Source organism: Egretta garzetta, unplaced genomic scaffold, assembly GCF_000687185.1.
Source record: "Egretta garzetta isolate BGI_Z169 unplaced genomic scaffold, ASM68718v1 scaffold250, whole genome shotgun sequence".
NCBI lineage: Eukaryota > Metazoa > Chordata > Aves > Pelecaniformes > Ardeidae > Egretta > Egretta garzetta.
In genome coordinates this window covers 544,469-560,115 of record NW_009258294.1, presented here as the reverse complement: position 1 = coordinate 560,115, position 15,647 = coordinate 544,469, and the positions used below count along the sequence as shown (strand labels likewise).

The window sequence follows — 15,647 nt, the reverse complement described above, 5'->3', positions numbered from 1 at the left end:
CCCCATTATTCTTTACTGACCTTAGTGTCTGCAGAGTTATTGCTCTCACATATTCTTACTCCTCTCTCCAGCTGCTGTTGTGCAGTGGTTTTTTTTCCCTGTCTTAAATACGTTATCACAGAGGCGCTACCATTATTGCTGAATCGCTCAGCCTTGGCCAGTAGCAGGTCCATGAAAAGTGAGTGAAAGGGGAAGCTTCTAGAAGCTTCTCACAGAACCCATCCCTGTAGCTCCCCAGCTACCAAAACCTTGCCATGCAAACCCAACACAATACTATAAAGGACAGAATACAAGATATATACTTGTAGCAGTTTAAAAAAAAAAAAGACACCATGTAGGACGATCTCAGCAAGGATGGACAATCCACAGTCTATCTCTGCCACCTGTGCCAGTGCTCAGTCACCATCACACTGAGAAAGTGTTTCCACATGTTCAGGTTGTGTCACTGGGCACTGCTGATAAAAGCCTGGCTCTATCCTCTTTGCACCCTCCCTGCAGGTATTTATATACATTGATAAGGTCCACCCGAGCCTTCTCTTCCCTAGGATCAACTGTTCCAGCTTTCTCTCAGCCTTCCCTCATATGATACATCAACATCTTACAGGTCCTTCACTGGGCTCTCTCTGGTAGCTCTGCATCTTTGGGGAGAGATCAGGAGCCCAGAACTGGGCTCAGCACTTCAGGTGTGGCCTCACCAGTGCTGAAGAAAAGGGGAGGATCACCTCCTTCAACCTGCTTGCAGCATTCCTCCTAATGCAACTCAGGACATTGTTAGCCACCTTTGCTGCATTGGCACATTGCTAGCTTGTGTTCAACTTGGGTGTCTCCCAGGGCTCCTAAAGGACTTTTCTGGAAAGCAGCTTTCCAGCCTTCAGCCTCCAGCAGGTACCCCATATACCTGGGGTTGATCCTCCATAGGTGCAGCACTTTCCACTTCCCCTGTGAGCTTCATGAAATTCCTGTCAACCTGTTTCTCCAGCCTGTCAAGGTCCCTCTGGATGGCAGCATGACCCACTGGCATATCAGCTGATCCTCCCAGTCCTGTATCATCTGCAAACTCTACCCCATGATCCAAATCTTCATTAATGAAGATCTTAAACAGGACTGGATGCAGTATTGATCCCTGGGGTATACTTCTGGAAGTCCTTCTTGTTGCCTTCGACGTGTCTCAGATTTGGTTCCAGGTAGGCTTTGACATTCCCAATTGCATTTTTGCATACTTGGATAGTGTCTTTATATTCCTCCCAGATTACATGCCCCTGCTTCTACCTCCTGTGTATTTCCTGTTTATGCCTGAGTTTTGTCAGAAGCTCCTTGCTCATCCATCGTGAGGCAAAACCCCTGACTTCCTGCTCATTATGATGGCCCACTCTTGAGCTTAGAGGAGATGAATACCAACCAGCTTTCTTGGTCCCTTCTTCCCTGCAGGGCCTTATCCACAGGACTCTTCCAAGCAGATCACCTAGCAGAACAAAGTCTGCTCTCCAGAAAGCCGGGTCATGGTCCTGCTTTCCATCTTGACACCTCTTCTTAAGATCCTGAACCCCATCATCTCATGGTCACTACAGCCAAGAGTGCCTTTGACCATCACATCAACAACAAGTCTTTCCTTGTTTGTGAGTACAAGGTCCAGCAGACAGCTTTGGTCTGGAAATTGTCACTGATGCTCTCCAGAGACTTTTGGATTGCTTATGCCTGCTGCTCTCCTGAAGCCTTAGGTCAAGCTACAACTCAGATGCAATCCTTAACTTATTTCATGATCAAATCCAAACTCTACATATAATGTCAAGGTGTTGCTTTAAAACCAAGTTAGGTCCTCTGACAAGGGATACAGTAGGGAACTTAAGTGCATCTGTTGCTAGAGTTAATATTACATTAGAGATGTTCCTACAATTTAGCAAAAATAACCGTTAGCCTACAAACTCCACTGAATCAATTGCTCTTGTATTACTAATCAAATATGCTCCCCACAGCTTAGACATGAGAGAAGTAGGCATTAGGAATTGTCTTATCAGGAGGAATAAAACTATGAGAAGAAAAAGGGAAATAAAGCGGTATCTTCAAGGCAGGAGCTGAAGAAGAGTGGTGAGAAAGAGCCAAGACAATATTTGTATGTGCTCCTCCCAAACCTTGGCTTTTCTCTACTGAATAGCAGATTCCATTGACAGCACTGAAGTCAGATGTGGTTTATGACCCATTATAAACATCAAATTAAGTCACTTTTCTTCAGAACTTCTCTTAAAACCAGGAAGATTTTTTCCTCCCTAGTTGCTAGATCAGTCCATGTAGGGGTTTCATAGGTCTTCTTCATCTGTCCATACAAATATGATCTCAAATTAATTTAAAAAGAAAAACAAACAAACAAAAAAAATCCCCAAGAAACAGAAAAGGCTAATTTGAGCTCCTTGTATCTCATACAAAAAGGAAACAACTGAATTTGTGGCCTCAGTGATTCGTGGTTTCATTTAAACAACAGTTGGGAGTGGCATGGAAGTTGAAGGCCTAACAGTAGTTCACCAGAACAGACAGTGCACAGAAGAAGTAAGTGAATCGCACTCTTCAATTTACTCACAGGTACAATTGCCAAAAAGTTAATAAAAAGTTAATAACATTAGTAAAGTTATGATATCAGAAACAAAATTACTCTCTTCCCCTTCCTGACAGGAACGGTAACTTTTTGCAACTGTTTCACAGGCTAGTCATTCACAGTCTAAGCTGACTCAAGTTGGCATTACATTCATGCTAACTTACAAGGAAGACAGCTCTCCTGAAATAACATAATAAAAAATAATCACTTCTCAAGTAAACTTCCTAAACAATATAACTCTTAGGTGTTCATAATCAATTCATGAATCAGTTTAACTGCAGCTAGGGAGACTGGTGCTTTATCATTGACATTATAAACTCTTTCAGGAATATTAATTTTCACTCAAGTCTAGATGACCTTATAGCAACAAAAAGACAGAACCCTGAACATGTATCTAGTAACATTTACAATCTTAACATAAATAATGATCCTTAGAATCTGTTCCTTAGTGCAGTGCTTTTTCTTGAGTCACCTAGGTTGCCATTCACCTACATAGCACTGTAATTAAATGTAACAGCAATTAAAATGCATACAGCACAGAGTAATATTTCAAGCAAACATTCCACTATCTTAAATATATTTTCTATAAATCCCTATCCAGTGTACAGAACACTTGTTCTCATAGGCTATTTCCTTATTCGTAAAGACTTAATCTGTGTTCAAAACTGTCCAATATACATAAATACATTATAAATACACAACAGAGATTCTGGAATAATCTAAATATCACAAAGGTAAACTTTGATCCATTGGTGGTGTTGCCAAATTTCAAACCATGCATTTACAGCTTTGTTCCTGTTCTATTTGGTTTTTTTTTTTTTGCTGTTCCATATAACATAGACTTTAGAACTTTGCCCCACCTTCTAAACCCCTCGGAAGCTGTCATCCTCCGATCTAAGAAAAGCAAATGACACTACCAGACGTATGATCTCACTGATAATAATGCCAGCAAGGTGTTGGATTCCACAGATAACAATACTGATCTAATTAGCAAAAATTAATGCTTCATCATGCTTCAGATACAGATGTTTCAATGTAAAAAATGTGGGAAAGGAAATGTAATTGGTAAATTTTTAAACTAAAGAATAAGGACTCGCAGCACAGCAGCTTTTCTCACTAATTTTGATGGCCCAAGTACATGTATACATCGGACTGAGTTCCTAGTGTTTTTCTACCTGGAATTCTGCCAGATATTTACCTTTCTGTATTAAATGCAACACCTATAACACACTGTTTTCTATAAAATGCATTTTGTAAAATGTAAGCATTTAGGCTATTACTATCGCATATAGGCTGTTAAGACAAATTAACCCTGCCATCCCCTTTCTGCTATACATTGCCCAAAACGTCAGCTACTTGTATTCACCTCCTTTCCCCGAGTAACGACAATCCTGAAGGAAACTGAATGAATTTCTAATTCCCAACAGAATCAAAAAGATCCTTTCTTAGCATTAGTTTCAAGAGTAAGACATGAAAAAATATTAGTTGTGCAAGTACACCATCTGCTGGCCAAAAATTAACTTTGGCAAAAATATTCTAAGAGAAAAAACCATTTTGATCAGTGGTATCCATAACTTTCTCAACAACAATCTGGTACCAAGGGTTGTTCTTTCTTTTCATTTAAAACCCAGTGGGCTGTACACCATGACATGGCTGTCACATTAACTGCTCAGTCTGTTCTATTCCTTTCACTAACATTTCTCCTTTGTTATTTATTTTTAAAGAATACAAATTTAATCATAGCCGTTAAGGGGTTTTTATTCTAGCTATTACTGTTCTCTTCCCCACTCCTTTATTTCCCACTCCCTGCACCTTTCAGTGCTTTCTTTGTCTCCTCTTCCTCTGCACCTAACACCTGAGTTAGGATTGCTGAATGCGATTTTCTCACTTCACCCTTTGTCTTTTTGACCTCCCTTCCTCAGCCTCCCAATCTAACAAGAGTGCAATTCCATGACAAGGAAATCTCCAACTTTCTCTTTGACCAGTCAGCACTTCACAATCAGATACTACTGCGTGCTCTTTTCTTTGGGAATGTTGTAACCCTACTGTAAATAGTAACCTTAAGATACTAAAGGCCAAAGAACACACCATCAAAACAAAGTGTACATTTGTAAAAAGGTACACCAGAAGGCATTACCTGCCAACACTAAAGAAAAAAACAAAAAACAGAGAAGAAAAAGGGCAAGCTTCTATTTCTTGAAAGAAACACAGCTTTCCTGTGCCCCATTTTCGTTTCCACTAAGCAAAAGCCATCTACAATGTCTCTTCATCAAAACACCCCAAATCAGAATCTTCAATTATTTTCTAAATCATATTTACACAGGTATTTTGACACACAATAGAATTTAGACTTGCTGCTTTCTCTAAACAGTAGGCCATTGGACATTTATAGCTATCTTTCAAAGATCACGTAACCTAGTGCAAAAAGTGAATTGCCCTAAGCCATCTTGGCTGACCATATTTATCTTTGGACAGAGTCTTCAAGTAATTTGTCTTCAGTGAAGAAATATGAAACATTAGCAAGCCTCAGACCATCTGCCACAGGGAAATTCTACTTTTTTTTTTTTTTTTTTTGAATGACTGGAGAAGGCAGTTACATAAGAGATGAAACAACTCAAGAACTGCACACATGACAGATCCTTTTGGAGAAAAGTTTGCCCTGTATTTTTTAAATCCTCAAATCTTTCTTGAAATGCTAACATTTATTCTGTTAGGCTCATTCTTAAATAATCCTTTCAAAATCTAGTTCTTATAGCTACTCACATAGCCTAATTTATATCAACGGATATTCTGTAATTCTTTGGATAATGAGACCTGTGTTGAGTCCCCTTATCTGTGGAGATCTTGGCAAGTAATCAGCAAAATTCATTTCCTTATGAAGATTCCATTTCATCTATTTTAATTCAGAGGTACACAGTAATTGTAAGCATGTTTCCAGGAAACTGCAGGCACTCCAAGCACGTATAAAGTACAGCTATCAATTTTCCTCAGCAAAAGAGAGAGAGATACAAGTATTTTATCTTTAAAAGGTATTTTAAATATCACTAGATTTCCACAGAGATACACAGGTAACACACATACTGAAATGTTAATGAACAAATAAATAGGAAGCAATCTCAAAGTTCTGGAGAGTTCAAAATGAAGAAGAGTCTTAGGATCAGGAAGAGTAGCAATATCCTACTGTCTAAGGACAGAACTGTCTGACTCTTGCAGATGTAGCATTAATTTCAACCTTGCTTGGAGTCTTTAAAGTGAGTAACACAAAAATTTCAAAAGAAAGACAGATTCTCAGTCACAAAGCAAGAATGTATCCTCTAAGTACAGTACCCTTTAAAAGAGGGCTGGAAGAGATAAACTTCATAAAAAGCTATGCATACTTCATCATAAATGCTGCCATTGATATCTGCTCCATAAATTGGTGCCACAAAAGTCAAGTTCTTCCAGTATTTACGCTCCAGATCTTCATAATCTACGTATCTTGGGGTGCAGTACCTGCAGAGGAAGAGGTAGGCAAAGGTTCAGCATAGTCTTAAAACAACAACCTTCACAATGGGCTGTGTTTCTGATCCTGCAAACTGAATTCTAAGAGATCACTTTATTTCAAATTCACTGAAATAGAGGAATTATTAGTTGTCCTGAATTCTTAGTCTCCTTACTCACCATAGCATGTAACTTCCTACCTGACAGCAACAGTGACTGAAGTCATACACCTACCCATAACAACATTTTCCTCAGTCTCCAGCAGCAAAATAGCAAGTCTATTCACTGTCCTCAGGCTGTGGCCCTCCCTTTTGTTTCTCTTCCATAAGAGACACACATGGAAAAGCCACTCAATTGACAAGTATTTGTTATTTTCCTGCCTCACTATCAGCTCTGTAAAGTCACAGAGGTAGGTCCTGCACAAGCGTGCCTCAGAACAACTCAAATGTACTAACTCTGGCAAGTAGCAGCCCTGCCAGGCAAAACCAGTACTTTCTTATCTTCTTCCTTCCCCAGAAAAACCTCTTGAGAAAAGGCATAACGTTTCAAACTGCTGATACCAAAAATTCTACCACACAATGAAAAAAAAAAATATTTAAAGGCATTTTTCTTTTTAGTCCTTTAGTGCAGCACAGGGCACCATACTTTCATACGTGTAAATATACTCAAGTATATACTTTTGGAAGGTTATTCAAACCTCATGTAAAATCTTGCAGGAACACAACACAAGCACACTACCATAGAAAACATCCACCAATAGCTTTTGCCTCAGGATCCCTTGTCAGGCCTCTGTTCTCCCATATTTAGGCCTTCTGAGAAGAAAACTAGCTCCCCATTCCTGCAACTCTGAGAAAGAAGTTTCACATTAGCACTGCCAACTTACTACCCTTGAACTACTGAAAAGAAAATCCAAACATACAAGAATTAAGTAGACCAGGTACTTTTACATCATGCGATAACACAGAACAGAGACAAGCAAGTTAGCAAAACACATCTTAACCAAAGCATTCTCAGCAACAGGGTTGTTTCGATTATATCTCATTATATGGCTCCAGAAATCAGATTGTATTTATGTTTGGCACTGAGAAATATGGATACATAAACTCAGTTACCATAACACAAGTATCTTGATTATGGGATGCAGGTATGCCCATATTTCCCAGAGGTCATGGTGAATTGCAAATGCCTAAACAAATAAAAGAAGCAATGCATCAGATTGAGCACACACAATCCTTTTAAAGGGAACTATGATTTTATTTAATGTTCATAGCCCTTCTTTCTTTCCCAAAGGAAATGGATAATACCACATTACTCAAGCAAGGAGTCTTCAACAGAGAAGTCTTCTTCATTAAGGAATAAAATGGGAGAACAGGGGCTCTCAACTACTTAATAATTTAAGAAATACAGACTGCATTAAGAGTGTCATAAGAGGTCATATAACACATTTTCTCAAGAGCAGTGATGAATATTTAGAAAGACCTACAGCTAGTAATAGATAAGAAGCCCTCCCAACTGTTCTTAACTTTACCTATGAAATTAAGTTGTAAATTGACTTCGGTAAAAACCATGAAAACTGGAATCAGAAACACTTCTAAAATATCTTCCATGGTAAAGAATAATAAACTTAACAAACATATATATCAAAACCTTCACAGCATCTTTGCATTATCAAACTGTTTTAAGAAATTAGCATTTCTCATTTTATCATGGGTAAATCAGATTTAGACATTAAACATATATGAACAGGTACCATAGAAAATTATAGCAGACACCACACAGGTTTTGTGTTTTATTCTCCCCTCTAACAGTTACCGAACAAATAATTTTAAGAACCACAAAATAGGTTCCCATTCCCACTTACCAGAGGAAGAAAATTGTGAGATAACCTGTTTTTCACCAGTAATATATGGGCAGAAACATACCAATCCTCTTTAACTGGAAAAATTAGATCAGTTTTGCACTTTTACAAAGGCATGGATACTATGGAACATTTGCTGAGGAGCCTTTTTAAAAGCTTTTTGTGTCCTAGTTTTTCCTGATCTTTATAACAGCTTCTCTTCTTACTTCTTCATTTCTTAAATGAATTTATGAGAGAAACTTCTCTTCAAAGTAAGGCAATGTTACCTTCCTTCATTATATTGAAATGTCTTTTCTCTCTAGAATCCTTCAACTCAACTTACCTTCCGGAAACTATTTCCAGACAGTTTTGTGGAAATACTGAAGTAGAATTTTTTATTTTTACATGGCCAAAAAGAATGGAGAAGAATTCCTTCTATCACTTCCCTCTTCTTGGAATGCCCACCAATTTGAAATTTCTGGTATAGCGCCTAATCCTTCATAGACTTTTTTCTCCCCCTTAATACCCATCTTGCCATAATCAGAACATAGCCATTCGCTAGATGCTGCTGAGTTCTCTTCAATAAACGCAAAAACTTCTGGGTAAATTAAAAGACATTGGGGTTTTTTTCAGATTACATGACAATAGGCCATTCCAGTATCCAGGCCCAAAAAAAAGAATTAAATATTGAACACTGTACTCAAAATAAAACTCAGATACAAGTCTGTATCATCTTCATTATTTTCAACAGAAAGAAAAAAAGGAGGACAGAAAGCATCAAGTTTTTCAGTTGCTTTCAACAACAGAAACACAAACAAGGTTCATACTGTGGTATCCTTCTACAACTTAGACAGGAAAACCTCTACTGAGTAAGTGAAAAAATCACCAGCTGCCTAGCACAATTATAAAAAAACCACAATATAGGAACAAATAAATATTTGTTTTCCTAAGCAAGACCCCCCATATACATACTTGTCACTGTTGGCCAGCTGCTTGAACTCCTTCACTGTCATTGGCTTTTTCTGAATGTTGTACTGTGTGAAGAGCCCCGACTGCCCAGTGACCATCTGCTGAATTGGAGCAGGAATCACCAAATCTTCAATATCATTGTAGTGTTTTCTTGGCTTCCACTCCTTTGGTGGGATAACCTTTAAATTCAGAAATGAAAAAAAAAAAAAAAAGGACAACAACACTTGCAATACCAATTCAAAATATGCTGGAAAAATCGAAAGAACCAGTCAAATATGCTCACATCATCAAATGAATGCTTGCTTAACAGCTGTTTCACAATAACCAACTGACCATGTAAGTGTTCCTGGATAATGCAGAAACCAATTGAAAATGGTCATAGTATTATTACCTCAATTCACAAGCAGCAACTCACTAATCAACAGCAATTCAAATCATGTGCAACTGTGCAAACATATCCCTGTATAACAACAGAACAAGTATTTTATAACCAGAAAGCCTTACAATTTGCAAATACTTCATACTCCATGATATAAAATCGTTATCCTCAATTTAAAAAAAAAAAAAAATCATAAAAAAGATTGACAGTCCCCTGCCCAAATGTTATTTGGTGTAAACAGTATGAATAACTTTCTTTCTGACTGAAAAAAGAAAAAAATACAGCACTTTCAGAGAGGTTTAGATTTTAGAGTCTAACTTACTCCCCATAAAACTGCACAGTACAACTGTATTAAAGCTCTTACTTTAATTTAGATATACTAGTTTTTATCTTAACATAATTTAAACCACATAATTAAAGATTAAAGCTATGTGCAGATTAACCATTTGTAAAGTTAACACTTTTATTTCAAATACCACAGAACTGCCCAAAGTCTACGAAGACACCTCAGCAGATTCTAAAATGTCAGTAATAAATTCATTAGGAATTTCAATGAAGCCTGTAGTCATATCAGTGTTCTTTAACTGTGTAAGTTTGAACAGTCCTTGCATATATTATCTGAAAACAGAAAACTGTAGAGTTGAAATCGTAATAGTTTTAAAACACAGAAACAGACATTTTTAATATATATTTTGGTTTTGAACTTTTACTTGCCCAAAGGCTCAATGATATGTTCTTTGATCCACTCATTATGTTCATTCTTTTCCATGATGCTCAAATCAAATTTTCGCAAGCATTGGCTTGGAAACTTTTAAAATAAGATACAACAAAGTAGGACAGCTTTCATGATCATGCACATACAAATTACGTTACTCAAATCATTCACATCTTCGAGGTAGCCTTTACACTAGCCTAACTATGCTGTTCCTCTAGGAAGCATTTCAGGATTCCACACAATGTTGTCCATTACAGATTTTGCAGTTACATCCCTCCAAGAAAGTAAAAAAAAAAAATAAAAATCTAACAAATAATAGAGAGAGATCCTGAGATCATTTGCTACCTTTGGAAAATAATCACAGATGGACAAATTTTAATGCTAATGTACTCAGTCCATCCCTCAGAGAAGTCTGATTGAGACCATTCATGCTAGTAAGCACATACACGAAAACAGAAACATCAAGCTGAAGAAAAGTTATCAGCAGTAACATAATTCCATACCTAATGTTTTTATTTTAAACATAAATAGGCATTTTTATCCAGTTTTTACACTAACGCAACTCCCTCTTTTCCTTTTTTCTTTCTCAGCTTCCATGGGACTTCAGTTGTACAGGGACTAGTTAGCAAGTTTCAGTGTTGTTTGCTTTTAGAGAAAAAAGAATAATTGAATCATCTTGTGATTCCTACTTATTTCTTTCACACAAATCTTAAATTATATGCACATTAACAAAATGCAAAATGTTGGTTCAGAAGCAGAGAAGTCATGCATTCAGAATATATGCAGAGAAATCAAGTATGCGCACAGAGATTCCCATTTTCATGATTATTAAGCATGAACTTGTAGGTTTGGCTCAAATATATGAATACCAAAAAGCAAAATTTGCATTATCTTACTTAATTCAAGGTCAGTGTATTTTAAGCAATAAAAATATTTTTGTGAATACAGGTTCAAAATATCCCTTTTCCAGCTAACTGGACCACATTTATTATTGTTGTAATTAGAGTACTGGTTAGAGAATTGAATTCTGTGGAGACCAATATGCTAAGCATCATTTTAAAAGAAAACAAAAATAGAGTCCCTGCCCCAAAGAATTTGCATTTTCTGACAAAGGTCAGGGCAAGGACTGGAGATGTTAAAATATCATGTCCAAAGTGACACAGAGCTAGTCAGTATCAGAGCTGGAAATAATGACTAGGTCTCTGAGTTATTACCTCTGACCTGTGCCACTGAAGCCTCTTCACATTCCCTTTAGTAAAAATAACCTCTTCAAAGTAAGCAAGTTAGGTTTATTCCATGGAAGCAACCTAGATCAAATTAATCAGCCAAGCTGTTCAGTGCTCAAATATAAAAGGAAAAACCTAAGGCAAGGCTTTCTCATTTTTATGTAGATAGATAAATAGATATCTCAAACATCCTAACCATATTAACATTGTCTAGTCTTATTTAGCGTGATACATATTGAGTTTTAGATAGGGATGTCTTAGTTAATACCACTCAGTCTCCACCATGAAGGCTGCACATCAGTACAATTGAGGTTATTTCAGAGTCCTATCAATGCATACAGTTCTGGTAATCTCCTGTTCTACATTTGATTCTGAATGGCACTGGCTACTATTTCTATGTAGCTACTTCTGACCCAACTCTTCTGAAAATTGTTTTCTTGTACTTGCCAACATCTATTTTCAGTATCATGTTCCAAAATTACTTTTCTACTTGCCAATGCAACTGCAAATTAACTATTTCACTCTACATAAATGCAGTCTGAGTCTCAAAAATGCTTCTTATTCAAGGAAAGAGCAATGAATCTATCAGTGTGCCTTGTTTTTAATTTGTTCTATTGCTTTCATTACTTGTTTTCCTTTTTAAGTATAGGATCCTCTGAAACATTAAGACTAAAATACGTTATCTATGCCTAAAGCTCATTCCAGACTTTCAAAGACCTAATGAAAATGTAGCCAATTTGGTCCAGGGATGCCACAGTATATTATCTGCTCTGGAAATGGTTTAATGTTTTTTGTCTAGTACCTTAATAATTTTTTTCAAGCAAAGTATTAGGAACTTTTTTTTCTTTTTTAACATTTTATTCCCCACACTCCCCCTCTCCTCCAGTAGGTGCAAGCCTTATAGTCATTTTACGCCCATTTACATACACATATTCCTCTGCACAAGTAAAAGATCTTCTCCCCTAATATTTTCACATTTATCCTAAAGTGTTGGGTACACCTACTCTGCTTATGACCTCTGTTTAGAGGCTAAATTACTGTTTCTGCGTATCCATATAGCTCCTCTAGTATTCTTTACTCTCTTTGTATTCATACTTGAGCCTGTACTTCCTAGACTTAATGCAAATTAGGTTCTCTCTAAGTTCATTTTGTATTAGTATCAAAACTGGAAAAAATATTTTATTCTTGTTATTTTAAATCCAATTTCTAAAACTCAGAAAATGTCCCTCAAACTTTTGCAGTATGAATTATTGACTTGATAAGACTTGTTTTAAAAATACTTAGTTGGTTTACTTTTTTATACATTTTTTTTAAGATATATCAAAAAATATTGAAAATCAGAATACAAGAAGTCTCAAGACAACTGAGTAACATGTAGTAACTAACCAACAGGCTGAAAACAGCTAGAGACGCTTTAACTGCTATTCAAGTATCAAGCAGAAGAAAGGGAAAGCAGACCTATATGGTATGGTTAGAAGGGCGTTTTCTCAGTCACAGTACAACTGAAACATGAATGTAATTAATAATTTTTAAAAGGTTTTGTTATGCTTTTTTGTATCATAGACATTATTCCAGGTGTTCAGTAAACCCAGTTCAGCAGATATCCCACATGCATATAAATACAGATACACAAAAACATCTTTTGTGCTACTGGGACTTTCACATTTTAATAATCTGTACATGGAGAAGAGCTTCCCAAATGGTTTTGAAATGTGACAGATGTAATGAAAATTAAATCCTAGGTGTATGGCCAAGAAATGGAGAGACACATTTTCCACAGGGATATTAATTTCAAACAAGCCAAATCACACTGTGCAAAATATCACAAATCCCTGACTACACGGCCAAATTCTGCCCTTATCTGATATGTTCAGTTTTAGTGACTTCAACAGAAACAGTATGAAACCCCAAGTGCTGTAAGAGCAGCAACAACCTCTGTAAATCAAATCTTGGAAGTATTTTTAAGACACTGCTAATTTCCAGTTTCTCTTAATTGTATGTATGTGCACAAGTTGAGAGAAGAGTAATTTGTAGCCAAATTTTTCTGTCCCTACTACCTGAGAATGAGATATAATAATCATCTTATTGAAAGATTATGTTAACGAGGGAGCCAGAAAAAATAATTTCCTCTTTTGAAAAAATTTTGTATAGTCCAGATAAACCTATAAAATAAATAGCTATAGTTTGATAATGGCAACCACACTGAAAGATTCATCCTTAAAGAAGCAGCTCATGATCTCATCAGGAAAGAAAGTGGTTTCAATCTGTATTCAATTACCTTTAAAAAAGAATAATAAAATGTTGCTTGAAAATTTAAGAATTAATACAGGTTAATACTAGCATTACACCATGGTGAAGAAGAAAAGACCACAGCCTAACCCCTGTTCTTCTGTTGCCACGATCACCATTTTAGATAGATTTTTAATAGATTAGTGTCACAGCAAATTTAATACAATATATGCCTGCAACCATTCCAAAGCCAACATTTGTGTTATACTCTTTAAAATACTGGAACACCTCATAGATATCACTGTTGCATCTAGTATTTTTAAAAAGTCAGTTTCACACATTCATGTGCCTAACCTAAAAATATAACTACTACCTTGGCCCATTAATGTGTTCTTTTAAAGGGTTTCAACTTCAAATCAAAAATTACAGGAAACAAAGTTTACATATTAAGTGCTACTCTTTTTAGAATGACAGCATTAGTATATTTTATTGATATTATGTCATCTTTGCCTTTCAGTACAAGCAAATATTCAGATCATACACATTTTATATACACAACAATTAAACTCATGGTTGGTTACTGCAGTAAATTATGTTTATCCAGAATCTTGACAAAGATATCTCCTTAAAGAGTTCACCAGAGTGAGAAAAAGTGGAGCAACACTAGGAGTAAGGATATGAAGATGACAGCAGTATTACAGAAATTTTAAATCATACAATAAAGGCAAAACTGTTTTACAGTCTTTCCTTTCACATTCTTTCCTTTCACATTCTTTCCTAATGTTACTATGGTCGTTGCTCTCCTCAAAACATCCTCAATGGCTCTGCCCTTTTCTCCTACACCAGCTGCACATGGAGGTTTAATTGCTGGATGGCAGGAAAGGAACCAGAACCAGAATCAAGATAAGGAACCAAAACAGAACAACTGAAGCCATATTCATGTCTCAAAAAAATCTGAAGAATATTTCCAATAAGACAAATTCATTGTCTTTTTACACTTCCTACTGGCTGAAATTTTACAATCAAAAATGCCAAGACATGAAAAGTCTCCTTTTCCAGATAACCTAAATTTCACACACACACCTGACTAGTACACTGGTCTCAAACCATGACATATTTTAGTCCCACAGTTAATCTTAAGTATACCAGCAGCCTCAGAGGAGCACTTAGCACCATGTATCAGGAAGCTGTTTCAATCCCTGACAGAAAAGAAGAGAAGCAGCACAAAAAAAAAACCTTCTGGAGAGTAACTGAAGCTCTTATTTATTATGGATGTCTCAGAAATAAGAACAGAAGTTTGCACTGGCTTTTTAAGGATTATAGTACCATATTTGATGATACTCCTCCTGAGAATTGTCAAAGACGTAAACAGATATACAGTTTTTAAAGGAAAATATAAGGGTTTGGGATTTTTTTTTTTTTTCAAATTAAGAAGCTTCTGGTTTTGCATACTATCGAATGAAGAGATTAGTTGCAGTCTAGGAGAGTCATAGCCATGATAAAGAACATATCACAAATATTCTTCTTTTTAAACAAAACTAGTTCATTTTTGCCTTTTTTTCCCCGAACTACACACTAATATGTGCTCATATAATAGCTTCCTCATATAGCCAGAGAAAACAAGGAGTAGAATTTATGCATACGTGTCTTTGTATTATACACAACATACCAAAGAAAAGGAGCACATTATATACAAATGAACAAACCGAAATAGAACAAAAATCAGTATCATTTCAGTGGCTGGTCATAAGGCACTTTCTGTTTCCTTGGCTAGATCCCCATGGAACAGGACTAGAAACTACACAACAGTTGAAATTAAGCTATTTATATAAACAATAGGAAAAAGAGATATTTTTTTTTAATGTTGAGTCCATGTACATCATCCGCGAAATGATGCATAGTTAGAATATGCTGCTCACATGTTAATGGCATAGATCTGTTGAACAACAGATGTCACTATGATGAATTTGTTGTTAAGTTTACTGATAAAGGTGTGAGGACTGCAATAATTCAACCATACACAAACAAACATACGTAATAAACAAAACACAATACAGTTCCATAATAAAGCTGAGTATGTGAAAAATTCAACTCAGACTTTCCTTCGTTGTCTATTTATCCCATTTCTACTCTTTGTTTTACAGTAAGTGGGGAGGAGGGAGTGGGCAGGGGGAAACCAAGAACTGCAGGTTTTGTTTCTCTTTGAGTTTTTAAACATCTTGACT

The 15,647-nt window shown here is 36.3% G+C and overlaps 1 protein-coding gene across 7 annotated transcripts in view; it reads right to left on the bottom strand.

Annotated features, from left to right (window-relative positions):
• The window catches only part of KDM4C (lysine demethylase 4C), a 290,608-nt gene that overhangs the window by 254,285 nt on the left and 20,676 nt on the right, over positions 1-15,647 (bottom strand). For 4 of the 7 annotated variants that reach the window (XM_035893611.1, XM_035893595.1, XM_035893605.1 and 1 more), the window contains exons 3-4: positions 8,877-9,061; positions 5,965-6,079 (exon numbers count right to left, since the gene is read on the bottom strand). In XM_035893611.1, the coding sequence (XP_035749504.1) occupies positions 5,965-6,079; positions 8,877-9,061 (300 nt within the window). Of the gene's footprint in view, positions 1-2,129; positions 2,312-5,964; positions 6,080-8,876; positions 9,062-15,647 lie in introns of those variants that run through there. The other 3 variants (XM_009638241.2, XM_035893621.1, XM_035893627.1) reach the window with 3 other exon arrangements.